General features: G+C 40.4%; 1 protein-coding gene across 1 annotated transcript in view; it reads left to right on the top strand.

The window, feature by feature from the left end:
* RP1 (RP1 axonemal microtubule associated) overlaps positions 1-23,223 on the top strand; it is a 219,783-nt gene that overhangs the window by 163,814 nt on the left and 32,746 nt on the right. The window contains exons 42-47 of the mRNA XM_056854917.1: positions 3,209-3,341; positions 12,536-12,687; positions 16,438-16,690; positions 18,852-19,090; positions 20,456-20,576; positions 21,455-21,603. Coding sequence (XP_056710895.1) covers positions 3,209-3,341; positions 12,536-12,687; positions 16,438-16,690; positions 18,852-19,090; positions 20,456-20,576; positions 21,455-21,603 — 1,047 coding nt within the window. The remainder of the gene's footprint in view (positions 1-3,208; positions 3,342-12,535; positions 12,688-16,437; positions 16,691-18,851; positions 19,091-20,455; positions 20,577-21,454; positions 21,604-23,223) is intronic.

Genomic DNA, 23,223 nt, shown 5'->3' with positions numbered 1-23,223 from the left:
TGCTGGTGCAACATTTTCTTCAGAATGTTGTTTGCCCAGCTGCTCTGCTTCTGATCTATTTCTAGCTCTTCACTGCCTCTGAGCTCTGGTCCTGATCTGTGCAGAACTGCCAGCCAGTGACCCTATTTCCCTGTCTGAAAAAGCTGTCTAGTTATTCTGGATTGCTAATGGAACATTCTCTAAAGAATTTGGGACTAAAGGTTTTAGCAGGAACAGATAGCAGAATCATGCCCAGAAGCCTATACAAAGCTAATACAGCTGGTGGAGGTATTAGTGTAATGGGCTATTAGCGTTTAACCCTTTCAGACAGCCCTATGCAGAGAGTATTATGGAGTCTGACCACAAGGTCCAGATACAGTTGATTAAAAAATGTTCCTATTCATATAATGCTAGAACCTGGACATTCATAGTAGTAGTGGCTCTGAGTGCCACCTCAAGGATACAAGCCCAAGTGATCAAGGAATAATAGAAGTTCCAGTTCTCCCTCTCCAACAATCTGCCACTCATCCTTACTGAAGTCTTTTCAGGGTTCAGCTTTGGTTGATTTGCTTGCATCCAATCCCTAATGTGGAAAGTAAGTACTGATATTACAGAACCTGGATCAGATGAGAAACACACAGTTAGTGTCCAATCCATATTTTCATCTAGTAGCTTCAGACATATTGCACAGAATGACAGAACAGGTTATTACGTAGAATTCTAAAGGACCCCTCCATCCCCACCCACCACCCTAGAATGGCAAAATTAACAATGTAGTTACTAGCCTTTGCTACTAAGAATAAATAAAACTACTCATGAGCAGTACACTTTAACAATTGTTTGCAAGTGGATTTTGCCAGTTCACACAGTAAAATCCAGCTTAAAGTGCATTGAAAGTGGATTGAAAGTGTATTATTCAGTATGTGTGAAAGTGCCTCAAGAGTTGTGATCTGTCAGATATATTAGAAATGCACATCGTAGTGGCTTCAGTACAAATCTGCCTCATCCACTAAATATTGTCTTTTCATCTTAGTTTGGAAAGGAACGAATAAGGTAGTGTGAAGACACATCTGCGGTGCTAGTACATATGCTGTTTTTTCCTTAGTAGCTGCATGCGAGAAGAATCTGCTTTTTATAACTGTCAATCCAGTGCTCTATATAAGCCCTGAATGTACAATGTAAAAAAAAGTTTTTCTTTGTAGAATGGGTAGTGTTTTCTCTGCAGTGATTTTTCTCTCATTACAGCACAATCTCCTTAAATAAACCAGATATTAAAATCATATTAAAAAGATATCAGAAAGATTATATTCTTCCTGGGACATTAGTAAAATCTTCTACTTATTGTAAATATAAAAGGAGAAAATTATATCTCTTCTTAGTTGTTCTCTTAAAAATAATAATTAAAAAAATCATTGGTTAGGGAAGTAATTAATTGTTCCCAAAAGCAAAGCTGACTATTTGCATGTAGAACAACAAATATGTGGCTTCTTATGAAACCTTTCTCTCTGTACTGATGATTCATCTGCAAAACTAGGTGTAAAAGCATTTTCTCTCAAGTGCCCCTTCAAGGAAATTACTAACAATGCACTAAGCACTACAAATCCCAATCTTATTGGTTCAGTATGAAAAGTTCAGGTAGTACTATTTTTCCTTAAGTGAAGCATAGTGTCTGCCATTTCTACATAGATGCAATATACAGACATAGGTATTAACTAGATTTGTTTATTTTAATGACGATCACAAACTCATGTTTCTGTGATCCTAACCCTAAGTTATATGAATGTGCTTACTCTCTACTGGCTTCTTAAATGTGACTTTGCAACCCAGTTACTTTCAGCGTTCTTTTTAGGTTATACTGCTGACCTTGAGCCTGGTGGTGTGGGGGCTGATTTCCTATGGCATTACTAATAATGGGTTTGGATACAGGAACCATTTGAGTGGGACCAATCTTGTGATTCCTTCCCTGTCTTTCTATTCTCCCTCCTCCAGAGGCAGTCAACCAATGTGCAACCAGAGCAGCTGCCCCTGGCCCCACACTGAAGGGGGCCCCAACCACCCCCAGCCTCACCCTCTGACCAAGGGGAAGGAAAAGAGAAGACTTCTGCCATGACTTGTGCTAGCCCCTTTTTGGGTTTGGGTAGCTGGCTCAGTGGTGACCGCTGCAGTTTGCACCCATCCGGTCCAGGTTTTGGGCAGCTAGCTTTTAGTAGTGGCAGTGGTTGCCACTCCTTTCTTGGGCTTGTGGTGGTCCTGGAAGGGGGTGGGGATGGTCGTCTTGCTGTGTGGGGTGGTAGGGGTGGTGGCGGTGATTATGGGGCCCCATCCAGCAGTTTCCAAGGGCCCCGGAATCGTTAAGTCTGCCCCTGCAATCCTCTTGCAGGCAACGTGCATGCCTTGCTGTGCACTGTTTAAAGAGAAGACATCTCTGACTCCTGCCCTAGTGACAGAAGCTGGAGAAGAGAGGAAGAGAAAGATGACTAGGGTGCCAGCTACCTCCCCCCTCCATCATTGTGGCCTGGGAGCTTCTGTTGGCCTCCTTCAAAGCAGAGATAAGGGAGGGGTAAGGGCTGGCACAGGCCCTAAGGATCTGACAAGAGATTAGAGAATGTTTTCTCTCAATGTGTATCACTTTGCGTTGAGAACCATTTTTGCTATCTTTTTATCCATTCACCCTGAGACCATTGTGCAACAATGGGGGGGGGATTACATGTACAGACATGTACCATCATGTCATGCTGCCTTCAGATTTTCCAGAAATCATTGTGTATACCCAGTTGTCGTCTTTCCGGAAAGAGAGATAAAGAGAACCTAGTAAACTACACAAGATATGAGGTACACACAGAGACATAGGAGCCATTGGCCACTATTTATTTTTGCTCGTTACTCTCCATATCCCCAGACCAAAATATGAGGAAACATTAACTGCTAAGGAGAGAGAGAAGTGGAGAGTCACAATGAACTGGCCAGCCGCTCTTTCTTTTCTTTCCTGCTTGTTTGACTATAATCTCCTCCAGCTTCCTCTGCCCATCTGGCAGGGTAACCTTCCGACTGACAAACCCGGCTGCTCTCACATGAAGAACATATTACGTAGCCTGGTTTTTTGAGATTCTATTTATGACTCCAAATATGGCTGGTAGAAATTCCTGGGTTTTACCAGGAAAATATCATGGCAGTTCATCCTTTATACCAAAAAAGGAAACAACACATGGCTATTTTCTTCCTTTTGCAGCTCCGTATGAAAGATATGGACACTAAAGAAGAGCTGGGCTTTCACCCTGCAAACCGATGGCTCTTTGAAGAAGATGGGTCAGAGACTGTGACAGAGCTAGCAGCAGTCAGGCCAGATGAAGCACCACTTAAGGGTATGCTGCCAGACCACAAAAAAAGTGAAAAGAAATGCTCTCGTCTATCCTCTCTTAGGAATGACCACAGGAGAAAATATGACAGGAAGTCTTTTGCATTATTGTAAAGGAATCATCCATGATTGCTTTTGACATGTCAGATTTAAAGATTTTAAGTGAGATAGTGTACCATCAACTAGGGTTTAAAATATAATTAACAGCCTTTTGTTTTAGGCATGTTGTATATATTATTCAATGGCAAGTACATTTTTGGCTCTGATTAACCCCTCCCCCTTTTTCTGAGATTAAATTTCCAGGAATTATGCTTTTTCACTGAAGAGATCTTCATTCCCAAATTTCAGTGTAGAAGACATATTTTTTTTGCCATTAAGTTGCAGCCAATTTATGGCAACCCTATAGGGTTTTCAAGGCAAGAGATGTTCAGAAGTGGGTGGTTTGCCATTTCCTACCTCTGCTTAGAGAGCCTAGTATTCCTTGGTAGTCCCCCATCCAAATACTGATCAGAGCTGACCCTACTTGGTTTCCAAGATCTGACAACTTCGGGCTTGCCGGGGCTATTCAGGTCAGGGCATTTTATAGACAATTAAAATTCTCATTTGCATGATGGGGAGAAAGCAGTCTTTGGCAGTCCAAGAAAGCAGGCAGGGGGCATTAATAAATAGGGGGATGTGAGTGTATTTTCTTGAGTCTACCATTCATGTGTACCAAAATGCAAGAGGGACCTATTTTTAAATGAAAATTAAGCATGTGATTGAAGGGAAGTTAATTATAGCCTCTCCAAACTTTAAATCATTATACTGCAGTACTTGGAGCATTTTCATTTCCAACCAGCTGCAGTACCAGAAATGAGACTGGCTAGGAGGGGAAAAACACATGTTTCAAGCATCAGAGTGCACTGAAATAGGGGGCAGGGTTTGTTCCTGTGTTAAAATACAGTCCAGCCCTGCTTACGCTAAATGTGAGTGGGCAGATAGAAGGATCTTCACATCATACCTTGCTTGGCCTTATCTAATAGCAGCTGAGAGAGTTTTTGTTGGGGGAATAGTATAGTGCAAATGGCTTACCTCCTACAAATGACCTTATACTGCATTTGTATGAAAGAAAAATTGGACATTCAGAGATCTCAAGTCCTTATCACTGATCTGTCACATCTCTTCTGGTTTGGACCAAGCAAACAGAAGCCATTGTTCTTAATATAATAATTAGTTGCTGTCAAGTCACAACCAAATTATTGCAACCATAGGGTTGCAATACCATAGGGTTTTCAAGGCAAGAGATGAGCAGAGATGGTTTGTCATTGCCTTCCTCTGTGTAGCAATCCCTTTGTTCCTTGGTGTTCTCCCATAAAAGGACTAACGATAGCCAAATCTGCTTAGCTTCCAAGTTCTCACAAGCTTGAGCTAGTCTGGTCTATTCAGGCTGCTAATCCATTGTGTTTATGTAGAATCAAGTCAAAGTATTCTTCCCAAGTTAGTTAGCTTGATAAGCGAGACCAATCAGCACAATTCTCATCAGGAGCAAGATCTGTGTGTAATCTGCTGACTGGAAAACATCCCTATTATTTAAATAATATGTACTTTCTTCCTCTGACCTCTGAATTCTAATCCAGTCAGCCAAAATTAAAGTCTGTTCCATAGATTTCCAAATATTACCAACTGAATTAATGTTTCAATACAGATTAGTTACATTAACTCTGTTAATGAATATCACATTTTTTTATTCAACACAGTTTGCACAGCTTTTCCTAGATAGGTAGATTTGTGCTTAAGTACTGCTTGATTAGCATAATGATGTGTACTGGCTAGAATAACTGTAACTAGAAAATTATATCCACTGCTTCACCAATGAATTCTTTGCCTTCGAGTGTTTTAATTCTTTTAAGGGAATATTTGTATCCCAAAGCTCCATATCATGTGTCAGCAGATATATAGACAGATAGTTTGCAGTCACTTCTGTGCTACTGTACATCATGATCTGAAGTTACATCATGCAGGGTTCACCACCAGATATATTCTAGCAACATTGTACAAAAATTACTTGGGAATTGAATGCAAATAGATTAACCATATGCAAACATGGCTGTCTCTAGCCTCCATCTACATTGAACTAAGCATAATAATTCACAAGTTTTGCTTTCCTGGATTTTCAAATATTGTAGAGTGGTTGTTTTGGTAGGGAGGAGGTAATGGTGCCTTTCCTTGCTGGGAAACTCTCTTAGCCCAAGGGTTCTCTGAAAAGTACCCTGGTAACCAGTTGCCACCACTCAGGAGCTCCTGAGAACATCTAGACTGATCCTCTGAGAAAGTAGTCTTCCAGATCAGTACTAGAGCAATAACAAAAAAATTACAACTAACCTAGTAGCACCTGTGCAGTCTAGCACATGGAGAAGAGATTAAGAGAAACATTCTACAGAAATCGACTGTACCAAGGGAAGCAAAAAAAAAACCTTCATAAAAAGTCTTATTGTAAAAAAGAGAGAAAAGGGGAAAGGTTGGTTAGATTCAAAAAGGTGTGGGAAAAGGTTAAAAAATACAGGGGAAAGCACACAACAACTATAGCACAGAGATATTCAAACAAAAAGCAATACAGTTGAACTAACTAAGTTAAATACGTGTTACCTATGCTTCCCTCCTTCTACATTCAAAAGATTTATGCCCATGTTTGCCACAATGATAACATTGTACAGATTTCTGATCACTTACATGCATTACTGAGATCTCATTGGTTACTTCAGCTTGTAGTTCATCTGTTTCAAATTCGCGTAAAACAGCAATCATGCCTGGCAAAGTTATATCGTCTCTGCCTAATAAAGTCCTCCTTTCAGTTTTGTACCGGGAGTGGAGACTGGCCAAAAATACCGTAATAAATTCCTCATCCAAGATTTCGCCGCCTGCTAAATTTATCTCAGCTCGGAGATCTTGCATATCCCGCAAATGCTTTGTTAAAGAAACATTTGTCTCCATCCTCTTAGAATAGAAAGTCGCCTTCATTAATCTTATCTGCCCTTTTGTCTTATGACCATAGAGTTGATTAAGCGCATCCCAAATCTCTTTAGCAGATTTGTGGGACAGAATAAGGCTGTTTTCTGAAGCGCTTAGTGAGCTTATGAGTATGCAAATCGCTTGGGACTGATCTTTTAAGAATTTCGCATACGCTGGGCTTTTATCATCACTTGGCATAGAATCCGTTAGGACATGCCTAATGTCCAGCACATGAAAGGCATTCTCAATTGCGGTTTTTCATATAGAAAAAGGAACTTTGTCTATAGGCGGAATTGGCACAGTTTGACTAATTTTTGCACTCACGTGGTTCAGTCATCTTTGTAGATTGATCCTCTGATTTCGTCCTTGCAGAGAGCGTGGCCCCTTTTCAATTCTCAAACAGTCTTTCAGAGAGTTTCCTGCTGCAAGCGCTGAGAGAGAGAGGGTCTGCAGGCTGCTGTCTTTGATCCTTTTGTAATCCTCAGTTCCCTGATGGGACACGATTCAAAAATCAAAAGTTGTGCGTTTAGACTCAGCTTTCATAACCAGCAATCATAAAGACCATAAAGATCTCGAACCATCCTCTGCTACCACTTATTGGAATCTATAGAGGCCCAATGAATCGTGATTGCAGTTAGAAAGAATTCAGGTCAAGCACACAATAAAAACAGTCAAAGACTTGTTTCTTAATCAAACAAAAATCCTTTACTGTACTAAAATTAGGAAGGGAAACTTGGATAAAACAAATAACATCTTTCTACCTAGTTCCCTACAAGCCTTGCTAAAAGTATTAGCAGGTTCCTAAGGCTTTTGTCTGTCTCTTAGCCTAAGAGGGCTGAGAGCAGGCATCTTGCTCGGTTGAGATTGAAAAAGCAACAGGATACTCTGCTCCAGAGTTTTACACCTTTTAACAAAGGGACAGAGTAATAAAAGCAGTTCTGACTACGTGACTCTCTGCACGTTTGCAATGGCGATTCTCCAGCCAATAGAATACTTACATCTGTCTCTCGCATCATCACCTTGAGACAATCTATACTTTGGAGGTAAACAAGTTAACCCTTTAACTGCCCTGACAGAAATGGAACTCGCACTGAATCCCAACAGATTGGTGGGATTTTACCCGCCACCACCGGGCACTTGGCAACCCTATCAGTATAGAAGTTCATTTGCATAACCAGTTAAATTAGAAAACAGGGCATTAGATAGATTTAGGCTCATTTTCATTAGAGGGGCTTACATGGGAAACAACATTACTAGAAATGAGTGGGATTTAATTTTAAGTTAATATGTTTGGGATCAGGTTTCAGATGAAGTCGGGGAAGTTTAGTTTAACTGATTCCTGGGAAGAGATTGCAATTTGTAATATGTAGATATAAAAATTGTGCACAATCAGTAGAAATGTCCATTTCAAACTGATTGAAGTCAGGAAAGCAGGACACAGGGTCGGATCCAGCTGCCTCTAGAATTCTTGCTCAAATGCAAGAAAAGACCACAGTAACCACTTGCACCAAGTAAAATTATATTCCCACTTGCATTTCCACTTGTGCAAGATCTTGTGCAACCAATTTCTGGGCACTAGAATATATATGGAGGAATGTGCTAGTCATTGTGCAAAATCTTGCAAGAAACTATACTAAGTCCATTTGTGTTTCTGCTTGTGTACTGCTGAATTCAAGACATAGTTATGTAATTAAGGTTACAGTCATTACCTTCCTTGGAGTAAGTCCCATTGGCTAAAATGGGACTGGCCTCTGAGCAGGCCTGCTTAGACTTGTTTTTTAACAGTGCAATCCCTAAACAGTGTTATACTAAGTCCACTAAATCACGATTGCACTGTAAATCCAAGTGATTCCACTTTCACTAAGTTTTTCTAAATCACAAATGGAGGTTTGTTCAAACCTGCTTTTCTTCATATCCTATTCAATACTGGGATAAATCAGGAATATTTGGTTGCATGGGGTTTCTGCAAAAGATTGTTTGTTCTGTCATGCTGACTAAAGTAGTATGTATTATGGAATTATGTGTTGTCATCCCGACATTGTGCACAATGAGGATGAGTGTATGTAGTGAATAGCATTAATGTATATTGATGTGAGGAGTTGAGCCACTTCCTCATACCACTTTAATTGGTAGTGGCAGCAATTATCTCCCTGGCACGCTCACAGGGAAAACAGCTGATCTGGAACAAACAGCAGGACTTCCACACTCTTAAATTTGCATTCCCCCCCCACATGAAAATTGACTGCAAAGAATAGATGTTAACTGGAGTTAAGTTCTACAATTAATTTTAAAAAGGGGGGATGGGTTTCTGTGAGAATCAGATCAAGCTTCTTTTAATTGCACTGATGAGTCGCGTTGACATGGTTTAAAGAAGGATGTTTTGGGTAGGGATGCCATCATAGAAAAGAGGCTATTCCTATTAGGAATAAAAGCACATTTCTCTAAACTTGAAACACTGGTCCAACAAGTGGTTCTCAGAGGAATATGCCTTCAGGAATTGTGCATAGTGTTTTTGAAGAGAGAATCTAGAGAACTCAACAAATTGATGGTTAGGGTGATAAGGTACTGATCAGTCAGGAATCCAGCAAGAGAAGTTGAAAGAGAAGGCAGATGTCATAGGTACTGTATCTTACTCGTGTTTATTTGGCCTTTCTACCAAGGAGCTCAGGGGTTCATACATGAGTTCCCTTTTATCCAAGCAAAAACCCTGAGAGGAAGGTTATGCAGAAAGCAAGTAACTAGCCCGAGGTCACCCTGTAAGCTTCATGGCAGAGTGGGAATTTGAAAATAGATCTCCCGGATTCTATTTCAGCACTCCAGACATGACAACTCACTGACTAATTTCATTTGTACACGTGCTAGTAAAGCACCATGTTGAAAAGTTCTTGCTTTAGCAGTCTCATTAAATTGTATTATGCATCTTTACCCTGGTGTGAGAAGTGAGCTTCTTTTCAAGCTTGCAATGAAAAATTATCAGCATACAGATAAAGTTCATTGTGATGTCCCAAGGCTCAAGGAAGGTGTTGTGTGATCTGGTGCAACATAATGACTATGAGACTAAGTGGTTGAGGTTGCTGGTTCAAATATCACTTTGACCACAAATTCAGAGTGGGTCGGTTCAAAAGCAATGCAGATCAATACTTCCACTGTAATTATTTTGTGAAATCAGGAATGGGTTCACAGGCAATCATTGAAATATGGGTTGTTTTGCTAATATCCGGTTTCAGCACCACTGCTCTTTCCTCCACCAGAAAGCTGGCTGGTTGTGGCCTGCTTCATGAAGGCGCGCTCAGAGAAAAGTCTCACCAGATCATGCATTGGGTGTTGGCTCATGAAAGTGGAGAAGCACTTACAGTGGAGAATCTTCAGTCACTATCAAAATGGCAAGCAGGTTCCATGAGGCATCCAAATCCCTCATGACAGCACATTTGTCCAGGGGGATTCCTCTGTAGAGCTGCATGTTTTTTCAGAAGTATACCACATCACCCTCTTGCTTGTGTATGTGAGTCATCTATACTACTGTAGACATTGGCATGCTTTCTGCAACCAGGTCTTTGGGTAAGGGTAACCAGTCAGCCTTCTGTTGTGTAGCTACATGCTGGGCATTAGTCAGTGGCTTCCGTGGATTCCCTAATGCAGCCTTTTTCACCTTAGTGGAGTTTCCAATAAAGCATGGCCTCTTTGAGTGCAGTTGGTTGAATTTGTACTTAGGCATAGCCACCTCACCTTCAGGGTGCTCAACCCTCTCAAGTGTATGCCCTCCACTTCATGACTTTGCACCTTCTAGGAGATGCTGAGAGGGGGAGTAGAGAGGGGGGGAGGGAGCAGTGTGAAGATTGGATTTGCCGTCTCATGGTTCGCCATATTTTACATCTTTCCTGGGCTTCTAAAAATGACTTGAGCTGGCCTTTATTCTTTAAATGGGAAGTGGTATTCTGAATCCGCTAGTAGTCACTAATAGCCAGCGTGGTGTAGTGGTTAAGAGCAGTGGTTTGGAGTGGTGGGCTCTATTCTGGAGAACTGGATTTGATTCCCCACTCCTCCACATGAGTGGCAAACGCTAATCTGGTGAACCGGGTTGGTTTCCTCTCTCCTACACATGAAGCCAGCTTGGTGACCTTGGACTAGTCACAGCTCTCTTAGAGCTCTCTCAGCCCCACCTACCTCACAGGGTGTCTGTTGTGGGGAGGGGAAGGAAAGGTGATTGTAAGCTGGTTTGATTTTTCCTTAAGAGGTAGAGAAAGTCGGCATATAAAAACCAATTCTTCTTCCTCTTCCTCCTCCTCTTCTTCATGGTGTAGTGGGTAAGAGCGATGGTTTGGAGCAGAAGACTGTGATCTGGAGAACCAGGTTTGATTCCGCATTCCTCCACATGAGTGGCGGAGGCAAATCTGGTGAACTGGATTTGTTTCCCCACTCCTATACATCAAGCCAGCTGGGTGACCTTGGGCTAGTCACAGCTATCTCAGCCTCACCTACCTCACAGAGTGTCAGTTGTGGGGAGGGGAAGGTGACTGTAAGCCGGTTTGAGTCTCCCTTAAGTAGTTGAGAAAGTCAACATATAAAAACCAACTCTCCTTCTCCTTCTCCTCCGGCTCCAGACATCACTACACATTCTTTGGCCAGGACAGAAAGGTACAGAATTGAATTACCATCTAGGATACATGTACCTGACCATGGCAACAAGATATTAAGAGGCCTCTGATTTATATCTCTGCCTTTGGTCACAATATTACTATTATTACATTTCATCTTGGTCTAGTTTTGAGATTAGGAATGTATTATTTTAATGTCTGGGGCCTTTCTGTATGATTAATATTAATATAATTTAACCACTGAAGAAGGCCAGTGGGCCAAAACACGCTTGGTCAGGGTCCATAGTGATCCTTTGTATTTATGTACATTTGTGAGGCTATTATTTGGACCAATAGCCTTGGTCCAAATAATACATATGTTATACATATATAACTATATATAACTATATAACTATAACTATAACTATAACTATATAACTATATATATATATATAACTATATAACTATATATAACTATATATATATATATATAACTATATATATATATATATATATATATATATATATATATATATATATATATATATATATATATATATAACTATATATATATATATATATATATATATATATATAGCTATATTTGTTTAGATTTGTGCTTTTAACTGATAGATATTGAGCCCATATATTTATATTGTCTTAACCCTTTTGTTTCTTAAATCAGTTCATTCTGGGTTAAATTAATTCCCTTTTCTTTTTTTTAATTGTGAATCTGCTGCCAGCTTGTATGCTAACATTTAAATCATTGTTACGTGCAGCACATTAGAGTATATCTTGTCTTTCCTCTTTCTTCCTTCTCTTACAAAAGGGTGAGGGGTTTGAGCTGATATTGAAACTGGAAATGTGGAACTGTGCATAGCAGATTTTCATTATGAAAATACTGCATTGCAGACAAATAAAAGACTCTATTTGGCCAAAAAACATAAGACATTTCTATACTGAAAGACCCATATGTAACATTCCTAATCTAAGCTTATGTTTATATGGAGAGCCAATGAATGTACTATGTACATGTGTGTTGTCACATCACAACCAACTTACAGTAGCCCCAGCAATGGGCTTTCAAGGTAAGTGAGAAGCGGAGGTGGTTTGCCATAGCCTTTCTCTGCAGAGCCTTCTTTGGTGGCCTTCCATCCATGTACCAACCCTGCTTAGCTTCTGAGACCTGACAAAATCAGGCCACACCATGCCACTTTCCCTTGCTAAAGAATGTATCAGGCTACATTAATATTATATTAATATTAGTCCAATTTCCCCTTTCTTCCTATTTCCCTCTTGATATCCTCTTCCCGGTTGCTTTCTGCTTTCCTGCCGTTGTTACAGACTGGGGTTTACCGGGTGTACTTGAGTTTGAAACATTTAGCAGGTTTTGGTTATTTTTATTGTTGTTGTTTTGCAATGGACAACAGGCTTTGGGATTCAAGTTGCATCGGGCTTCAATGTAATATGTAGTTTGGTTCTACGGCAGCACAGCATTGGGTGCTATTTGGCTGCATCTATCAGGTCACGAAGGACAAAACGTATATTAAAGACTGTTTTACCTTTCACATCTTCATATGTATTCTGTGCTAGGCAGAGGTTTCTCTGTTACATTTTTTTCTTTGCTGTCCCCTCACAGAAGTTACTTACTCAATCAGAGTCTACACGGGAGGGTTACCAGCATCAGAAACAGATGCTGACATCTTTATGACAATATTTGGAGAAAAGGGATACTCTTGCCAAAGAAGACTAAAGAATTCAAAGTCATGTGCACATTTTGGAAAGGGTCAGGTAAGAATGGAATCTGGAGGCTTTTCAGTCCTCCTGCCTTCCCCTATAAATAAAATGGGTAGGAGCCACAACTTAGCAGTTTGGTTAAAATAGAACACATTAGCAGCCTCCGGTTTTCATTTTTCTGGAATTGTTTAGCAAAAGCATGAGGAACACAGAAGTGTGATGTTGCACTTCAGAGGTGTGCATGATTTGCAGAAGGAAAAATAGCAGGTGCTACATCCAAAGCGCACATGTAAAGCTATCCTTAAATGTTACTGACAAATTAACACAATACTGAAACTAGCAGAAGTATTCTGTTTATTTAGATGTGATAGGGAGATCCATTTAACTAGATGTGATAGGGAGGAAACAGCACAGGAGCAAAAGATTACAGTCCCTTATTCCACAAGTGTCATATCTCCAAACTTTAAAACATATGGCTGCTAATTAGTGGGGGGAAATCACTATGGGAGATCCTGGTCATAAACCTCTAATTGAATCTTTAGTGTCCCATCTAGTTTTGCCTTCATTCAATAATCAAAGACCTGGAATTCAGACACAGGTGAAATAAAGAGAAGATGTCAGAAAAGAGGTATCTGGCTGTTTATACGTCACTCCTTTCTAAGAGTAATATAGTTGCAAACTTGCAGACTCGGGCTTTCTCAGATATGTCTACAATCTCCCTTGAGTGACAATCTTTCCCCTTCCAGTGATATTCCACTTGGGGTGATCACGAATTGCAAAGGCTCCTGTGGTTCAGATGCCACAACTGTGAAGTTTCTGCCTCTGAAAATGCCAAACTCATTAAAAAGGCCTTATGGCCAAAGAATAATTTCTAACAGCACATTCCTGACCGGAATACCTGTGCCGGGCTTAGGAGGCAATGCAGCAGCCCTGCCTCCTAAGGAGGTTTCGGCTAGGCCGGCACCAAAAATCCGTATCTCGTATCTCAGCTAAAATAAAAGGGAATGTTCCTGAGCCAAAACAGCTCAGGAGGCCACCTAACGCCGGCCCTGCCCCCTGGCTGGTGCCGTAACACCCCAGGAATGCCTCCCAGGACGCCGTTACACCCTGGGAATGCCTCCCGGGATGCTGTTACACCCCAGGAACGCCTCCCAGGTCGTCACCGTGGCCTTTGCTGGTCTAGAGACCCTGTATGCCAGCACTGGGCCACAAATGCCGGTGTGCACCTCCTGGAGGCTGGCGCTGTTGGCCCTTGTGCCAGCGAGGGCCGTCGCCAGCCTCCAAAGGCCTTTGGACGCGGCCGCCAGTGCAAGTCAAGAATGCACTGTAATTTCATTTAGAAAATATCCTGGTACGTTTAATCAAAAAGCTCTTTGAAAGAATCGAGTTTCGTGGAAAAGATCATAGCAGTAGCATTTAGGGAATACTGCCTGAGCTACGGGCACTGGGTGGAATAATTCTTATTTCTACTGAGTGTTTCCTATGCATATCACTGATGTTCAGGAATTGGTATAGGAAATAGATATCAAGCATATGAAAGGTAAACTTACATAAAGTCCATAGAGTACATATACAGCACATCTCCAGTTCATGAGTTTTGTCCTCTAACTCTATGCAAGACCTGCTAAAATAAATTAATACTGCACGATAGCTGTGCAGGTGAATTATGCCTATAGTTACCACATACCTGCATTGGCCAAGGCAGATGAAGCAATTCAATTATACCACAGTAAATAAAACCAGTTTACATTGCTTAAGTAATTATCTTTCTAGTTAACTGTTCTCACTGGTATAATGGGTTAAATGAGTGGGAAATTGTCATTTTGCCTGGCTGAAACAGAATCTAAATCAGGCAAACCAATTTAAATGAAACAATTTTGGTTTTCATCAGTTATGCTTCCAATGAAGTGTATGTGCTATTATACAGAATGAGAAATAACACAGGACAAAAATAAATTTGGCCTAATTATAAAGAACTATATAATTTAATGTGTCTTGAAGAGAATTCATTGACAACAATAGGGTGATTTTGTCCACTGGTTTCGGAGAACTATGATTTATTGTCATACAGAATGGGATTAATGATAGAGCTCATGTTCAAAACTGCTAACAGAAAGAAAGAGGAATATTTCTGGTATAGGCTATTGCTAAGGATCGCATATTCTGTGGTGTTACAATGAGATTTGAGATTTTAAATAACAATAAAAATAGTACAGTGTTTCAAAAGTTATTTGCAATACATTGTTCTTGAATATTGCCTATTTGGAGCCTTTTATACTTACCATTATGCACTTTATTTGCCATGGTAACTGTTTTGTAAGATCATAAATACATGAAAGTAAAAATGTCAGGAATTCTATTTTCCAGTAGAAATATTATGCTTGATGTTACTGTTCCTGAATGTGTTGTAGACCATATTCCTACCTTCATTAAAGGACAAGTGTAATAATTTGATTTTTAAAAAAAACTTTTCAAACACACTTTTTTTTCTTTTTTATGTGTGTCTTCTAATCTGATGGTATATTAGCTGTCAACAAGTGAAATTATAGCTTCTTTTTCTGCCATCCATCTGGTCGTTTTATTGCTACCCACATGTGCCTACACTTCCACCCACCCACTCATATTCTTTCTCAGATGGGCACACGTTCATTCTCTAATATAATTTATTCATTCTAACATGAAACTTTGCAGCTGCTAACACATTGTTGTTTACTGGAAGCTATAGTTGTATTTTTAAATGTGTCCATCAGCCCACAATGGAGTTCATCTCCTCTTAATAGCATGAATCTGATGTGATCTCAGCAAAGAAGGTTGACATTGTTGACCTCTGCTTGTGTTGTCATCAATACTCTTGGAAACAGATTCTGAAGGATAGGAAGTCAAGTGAACCGAAAGAAAAACTGGTATGTTATCATATTGCCCTTTCTTTTTAGTTTACCTTCATAGAATTGTAGTTGGGCAGATAGAAGAGCAGCACGTTTCATATTAGTATTGACCAGAGATTTTCAGATCCTTTCCACATATTCTTTTTTGGTCAACATGTTAAAAGAAGGTTGAAAGTAAAGATGCACACTTGTTTCAGCTGGGGGTCCTGGCCAGACCTCACTGTGGACGTGTGAGAACTCAGCTGTATTCTAGACCACACCACAAACTCCTCTGCAGTTTTGCATATTGCAAAGCAAACTGTGTAGTGCATAACAAGCTGTTTTGTTCCTCAAAGAAATCCCATGATTCCCCAGATTATAATTTAAAAAGCACTGATAACAGTTTGAAGGGTATGATAGGAGGGATATAGAGCTGAGATATCCTGAGTCAGCTGTGCACTCAGTGGCCTTGTGTTGAACACATTTTTCAGCTTATGTTCTCCTCCTGTAAAACTGTTTATTATTACTAGTAATAGTCTTCCTTGATCACTGTTAGAAAACATTACTATTGGAATAATTATCAAATGAACGAATACATCTCTCTAATTCTTTCAGGTCCCAAAGATCAGGAACTTTGATTTTAGATTCTTATACAGCAGTATCTCTATTTTCTATCTTTCGCAGGAAGACCATCAACATTCTAATATGCTCTAGACATAAATAATCCTAAACAGAATTACACCTGTCTAAATCCATTGAAGTTAAGGGGGTTATAAGGGCGTAACTCTGCATAAGACTACTGTAAGAACCATTCAGTCTTTTCTTCTTTCAGTTAACAGCAAACAGAAGAACTGAACAGTAAAATCTATTTGCCTATCAGAGCAATGTTAATATGTTTATAATACCATGGATTTTGACTCCTATTTATTTCACCCCAAAGGTGCGTGCATTCAGTGGCCAGGCAATAGATTTAGGAACGTTAAGCAAACTGCTTGTAGAACACAATCAATTTGGTTATGGAGCCGGCTGGTACCTCAACCAGATCACTATACAGGAAAAAGGGGAAAGTGATGGTCCCTATGTGTTCTCATGTCAACAATGGCTGGACAGTGGAATTGGTGATGGAAAGATGAAGCAAGAACTGCAACTTCTTGGGAAAATCAGAAAAGAGAGGCTGGCAGGAAATGTTCACGGTGAGATGCAAAATCAACAAAACACATTCAAGCTCCTTTTTTGATATATTTTATCATTATCTTTCCTGGGTGGGTCTATTGAGACTTTAAAAAAAAATTCAAATATAATACCGCTGTATCCTGAATAACATCTGTCATGCAAACTCTATTCCCCTGATGCTTTGCAAAGTGGAATAATACGTTTAAATAAAAATATATTAGCACAACAGAGACGCAGAGATTAGAAGTATAAGCAATGTTTTAAAATGAGATTTGGAGACTGCGTGCGGCAGAGGGAAAAAAGGAAAAGAAAATAGTTGATTTATCCAAGCACCAAGAACTGCTGAGCAGAAGGCTGTTGCATTTGAAGCTATTTCTGAAATACATCATCTGTTCTTGTAGTGTTTTTGTTACCCCTTACTCCATCACACACATTTAAATTGAGATGGACTGAAATGTTCATATTTACTTTCACAAATTAAGGACAGAAAGCATTACAAAAAGGGTGATGTATTCAATTGATGGTATAACTGGTTTTGTTTGTGCAGTTTTTCTCAGTCAGTGGAATAGAACATCTCTCTCCTTCATTTTAAGGCATACACCTAAAATCATACATTGTATGTTTTTTCTAAATAAACCGCCTGTTCAGTGTTTCTCTTATTGTCAGCTAGCACATTATTTCTGATCATTTTAAAATATATTAATGTTATTTGCAAAGTTAATATTCAACACTGATAAAGCATTTTTACTGAAAATTGTAACATGTATGTTGGCAATATTATATTTCTCCACTGAAATGTCTCACACCCACAGTGCTGTATCCAGATAAAATGGGCATTTTCCCCTGATTCCCCCTTCCTGCTGCAGACCCTCCTGACTCCATTCCTCAAAGTCCCCTGTTCACCAGAAGCAACATTTTATGGAGATAAGTGGGCTTCAGTGGGAGAGAGAAGGCAGGAAAGTTCAATTCTGGAACTAGAAAATTTAGGTTGTGCTTCCATGAACAGAGAGAGTTCACAAAAATTATTTGTATTGACTACCCTTCCCCCAGCAGTCCCTTGTGTTTCTCCCCAATGTTACTCTTGTGGGTTGGGGAACATACAGATCAACATTTTATGTGACATGGGGGCTGCAGCAAAAAAGGGGGGTGGCAGAAGTCACCCTTTCTTCTTTTTGAGTGAGCAGAAATTTTTTTCAAAGCTTAAACTCCTCCTACACAAGAGAGAAGGCGAGTGATTATTCTTTAGAGAAGTTCATTTGCCATATTTTACCATAATTTCCTAACCATCAAGATTCAGTCATATACTGTAGACATAATTTAGTCCAGTGGATACAGAATCAGATTATAATCTATCACATATTTGTTCCACCCTTCTTCCAAGAAGCTCAAAGGTACGTGGTTCTCCCATCCTCCACTTTGTCTTTAAAACATCCCTGTGTGGTATATTAAGTTAAGAGAGATTCTTTCACATGCAATCCTATATATTCGAGCCTGTGAAGATTGACATATGATTGCACTGTCAGTCATCCAGTGAGCTTCATGGCTATGAAGGCATTTGAACCCAGATCTCCCCATTTCTAGTCTAGTACAATCCTATACTAGATGAAGAGTTGGTTTATATATCCTGATTTTCTGTACTTTTAAGGAGTATCAAACCGGCTTACAATCGTCTTCCATTCCTTTCCCTACAACAGGCACCTTGTGAGGTAGGTAGGTCTTAGAGAGTTCGGAGAGAACTGTGACTAGCCCAAGGTCACCCAGCTGGCTTCCTGTGTAGGACTGGAATCAAACCTGGTTCTCCAGATTAGAGTCCACTGCTCTTATCCACTACACCATGTGGGCTCTACACCACTAATAACATCTGGGAATTCTGAAATCGACCATTGCTAACACAGAATTAATCTTGGGCAAGCAAATTCCTATCTCTGAATCATGTCTTTACCTGTAAACAGGAATCATAAATTCCCTGCTTCATAGGGTTATTTTGAGATTGAACAAATGAAATACTGTAAAATAATTTACAAAGTGCTTTATAAAGGATCAGTACTTAGTAGTATACTTGCTGACATCAAGGCAGATATCAACTATTTGATAGTCAATTATTTTTCTATTTATGCTATGTTTTATAACATTGAAGTCCATTTAAGTTTTAAAAACCACAACATTGATTTACTTTTCCAGGAACTTGGGATGTCACTATTACAACCAGGGACATTTCAAGCAATATCATAAACCCGAAGCTGGTTTTGTCAGCTTGGGATGACAAAGGAGCATCTGCTTCAGCCTGCATTCCCAAAGGATTGTTGAAGAAGGCTGAAGCACATCAGGCAACCTTGGAGCTAGATAAGAAGTTTGGCATGATCTGCAAAGTTCGCTTGGAAATAGAAGACATAGGTGGGGAGACCTGGCATTGCAGTGAGGTAAAGCCCAAATGATCCATTTGTGCTTCCTTTTGAAAGAAGTTCTTTACACAACCATCCTGGAAGTCACACAGCAGATCTGTTAATAATATGTTAGTGCATCTGAAACGTACATTTTGTAAGTTTAGGTTTACAACATTATAAAATGCTGTGGAGGTAGGGTTGCCAGCCCCCAGGTGGCATCTGGAGATCTCCTGCTATTACAACTGATCCAGGTGACAGAGATCAGTTCCCTTGGAGAAAATGGCTGCTTTGGCAATTGGACTCTATGGCATTAAAGTTCCTTCCCTCTCCAAACCCTGCCCTCCTCAGACTCCACCCTAAAACCTCCAGGTATTTCCCAACCTGGAGCTAGCAACCCTATGTGGAGGGAGTGTCAGTTAATGAAGTTGTTGACACTGGAGGTTAAGGATAATCAAAAGAAAATATTGATTTATACAGCATGTAATTAATTTATGGAATTCTCTTAGACATGGCTACTAGCTTACATGTTTTTTAACATGGATTACACAAAAGCATGGCGGGTACTCATGTTGATGGCTGTAAAATATGGTATCTATTAAAAGCTTATGTTTCGACCCAGTGGTGCAGTCCATTTTCCTGTTCTATGGGAGTAATATGGCCAACAAGATCATGGCAGATCATGAGAGGGAGGGCATCTTGGCCATCTTCTGGGCATGGAGTAGGGGGTCACTTGGTGTGTGTGTGGAGGGGAGGTAGTTGTGAATTTCCTGCATTTTGCAGGGGGTTGGACTAGATCCTGGTGGTCCCGTCAAACTATGATTCTATGGCCATTACCCATGGCCACTTTCTCCCTCTTTTCTCCCGGGAATGCAGCGAATTGGTGAGGTCACCACACACATGCTTTACCCACATGCGTGTTCAATCCTCCCCCTTTTGCTACAGCCCTGGGAGAACCCATTCATCTGTTGTCACGACTTAAAATGGAAGGCGCGCAACAGAGGAAAGAGCTCACCCGTGCATGCAGGGTGCCTGAGTCAACTCCCCAACGGGAGACTTCCGGGCCTGGCAGCAGCAGTGGCGGTGGCTCCTTTCCCCGCCGGGTAGAAGGCACTGCCCCACCAGGGAGAGCAGCAGTGGCCACAGCACCTTTTCCTCCCTGCCCCCCAGCTGGCATTTCAAGCTCACCTCAGAGCAACCTTCAGGCCACTTTCCATCTTCAGAGGTGTTTAACCCACAGCCACAAGCAGGAGTGGCCATTATTTTCATGCACCATTAGTGAGCTTACCAGAGATATTAGGAAGCTTCCTAGAGACATTTGCTGGGTATTGATGGAAAAACTCTGCTGCATAAACTTTGGAATGATCCAGATATGTGTATCTCATCATCCCTCCACATATACAGGTGAAGCTCCAGCACAGAAAAAGTAAAGAAATTTTAGATTTCCCATGTCTTCGAGATTTTTCAGATCAGTACACAATGGCTGAATTTCCAGTTCTCACAGCTAGCTGCAATTGGTTAACAGGTTTGATATTTGCTTCAAATGTCTATTGAAACTGTCAAAATCACAGTGCGTTTACAGTTATGTTAATTTAGTTGGAGTGATTATTATTGATTGGTGATTGATATTACATTGCAGTATCAGCGTACATGACACTTCACAGAGGTGTATATAGGCCAGATAGGCAAGATACCTGCTCCATACTGCTTGTACTGGCAGTTTACAAACAACAGAAGGAGGCAGGGAAGTGTGTGGACAAACACTGTTTGGCTAAAATTGTCATTTCTGTGGAGCAGACTAGTCAATACTCAATGGGCTGTTAATTACAAACCCATTTTAGGATTAATTCTTATCTGACACTAACCTGGGTGAAACTAAGTCTTACCACCAACAAGCATTTGTCATTTAAGAAAAGGGAGGCTGAAAGGGGCCACAGGTAGATAGGATTCTACACAATTCCCAATGATGATTGAGAAGCCTTACAAATCAGCAGAAGAAGCTGCTGTGCTAGATAATATTTTAAACTCCAGCGTCCTTCAGTATGCCCCCTCATTTGCAGTGAGTAGTCTCTTTACCTGTCTGCAAACAGAGAAGTGGGGGAGGGACGCACCCATTCTTGAGGTCATGACACTGAATTCAGGCCAGCCAATTTTTTGGTTTTGGTTTTGCTTCTGAATGATAATGGGTCATTGCAGACCTACATTGAGGGAAGAATGCAGGATTTTTTTAGCTCGGTGATCAGGTGAAATGACTCCAGCTACGAGAACCAAACCTTGAGGGTCTATCAGTGCCTGTGCAAGCAAAGCTGCCTTGGCGCTTTACAGCCTAAGAGTAAAAAATATTATGCTTATTCGTTAAATATGCATATTTAATTGATTGAAATTTGGTACTTCTTTCTTCAGTGAAACAGTTTGTCCTGCACATCTCAACACACTCATCCCCGGATTCAGGAACAGATGCTGATATATATGTCACTTTGAGAGGATCAAAGGGAGACACGGGCAAGAGAAAATTAGCTAGAAATGGAGAGGACATGTTCACTAAGGGGAAGGTAAGCTATTGAGAAAGTCATTGTTTGCTTGTAATAACTCAGTTATTTAATTACTGCCTATTTTTGAGAGCAGTACAAAACTTGTGTTCCCTTAAATTTTAAAAATGGCACCCTTCCATAGCAAGGCTGGAGTTTGAACCTGGATCTCCCAGACCCTACTCTGAAGTTCTAATTGCTATGCCACATTGGCTTTCATAGGGTGGCTGCTGCTGAACAGTATCAAGTAGCCAGTTCAGTCATGGAAGTTGAGTGCTGCTGAACAATATCAATAGTTAGTTTAGTCATGGAAGTCAAGTGGTATCATGTCATCCAGAGGTTGCTTCCAGGCATAAGGTTGCCAATCTCCAGGTGGTACCTGGAGATCTCCCAGAATTACAACTGAACTCCAGCCAACAGAGATCTGCTGTGGAGGGTGACTCTGTGGCATTATATTCAGCTGAGGCCTCTCCCTTCCCGAAACCTTGCCTTCCTCAGACTCCACCTCAAAATCTCCAGGAATTTCCCAACTTGGAGCTGGCAACCCGAGTCAGGTCTGACCACAAGATGCCCTCTTTCAAATGCCAAAATAAGCCTGGAAAGGGTTCTGCCTCCTCCCACTTGTTTTTACTGACAGAATCAAGCCTTTGAAGACAGTGGTTGCCTAGTAACAGCCACTGAGGGAATCCATTCCTTAAAGCTACACGTGTTCCTTTTATCATTTTTCATTTTTTAACCCCTCATATATATATATGAGATTTGGCCTTATATGTATGCATGTATGTATGTTTGTATATACAAATAAATACATAAATACATATATATAAGATTTGGCCGACTTGTCTATTAGATGCTGATATGATGCTGATAATATGATATGCATTTGGCACAAAACTACTGCCACTCATTTTTTCAAAGCTCCCCAAATAGGGTTGCCACTGGCGGGAGGTGTTTTGGGGGCAGAGCCTGAGGAGGGCAGACTTTGGGGAGGGGAGGGACTTCAATGCCATAGAGTCCAATTGACAAAGCCGCCATTTTCTCCAGGTGAATTGATCTCTATCAGCTGGAGATCAGTTGTAATAGCAGGAGATCTCCAGTTAGTACCTGGAGATTGGCAACCCTACCTGTAAGTGAAAATAGTGCATTCTCCTTATTCAGTTACATTATTATTACTGAAAATGCTGAAGATAAATGTGAAAGGAAAATGGATTCCTGCCTTAGCAGTGATGTCTCCGGTACTTATTTTTGGAAAAAGTATGAATATGTATGTTTTTCCCCTCTATAAATAAACTCCAAAAAGAACCTCAATACAATATGGTGCATATTAGGCAAGCAAACACACACCTTGAAATATTTCCTTTCCCTCTCTGCAACTAGCAATCTTAGAAACAGTGTAGGATTTTAGAATATTTCAGGCTTAGAATTTGCATGCTTCACCTTAACAGTTGTTGTGACATTTAAAAAATGTGCTTTGCCTAGCAATAATTTTCCCCTTGACTCTACAGTAACTGCCACTCAACAGAACGGAGTTCCTGTTTAATATCATGTCAAAATATGGCATTAGCCTCATACAAATGCCAGGACTATTATAAAGAGTGGATTAATGATGCAGAAATAGATCAGAAAGTTAGATATTCAAATATG

This window comes from Euleptes europaea, chromosome 8 (assembly GCF_029931775.1).
Source record: "Euleptes europaea isolate rEulEur1 chromosome 8, rEulEur1.hap1, whole genome shotgun sequence".
Taxonomy (NCBI): domain Eukaryota; kingdom Metazoa; phylum Chordata; class Lepidosauria; order Squamata; family Sphaerodactylidae; genus Euleptes; species Euleptes europaea.
This window is presented reverse-complemented; position numbering and strand designations above follow the sequence as displayed.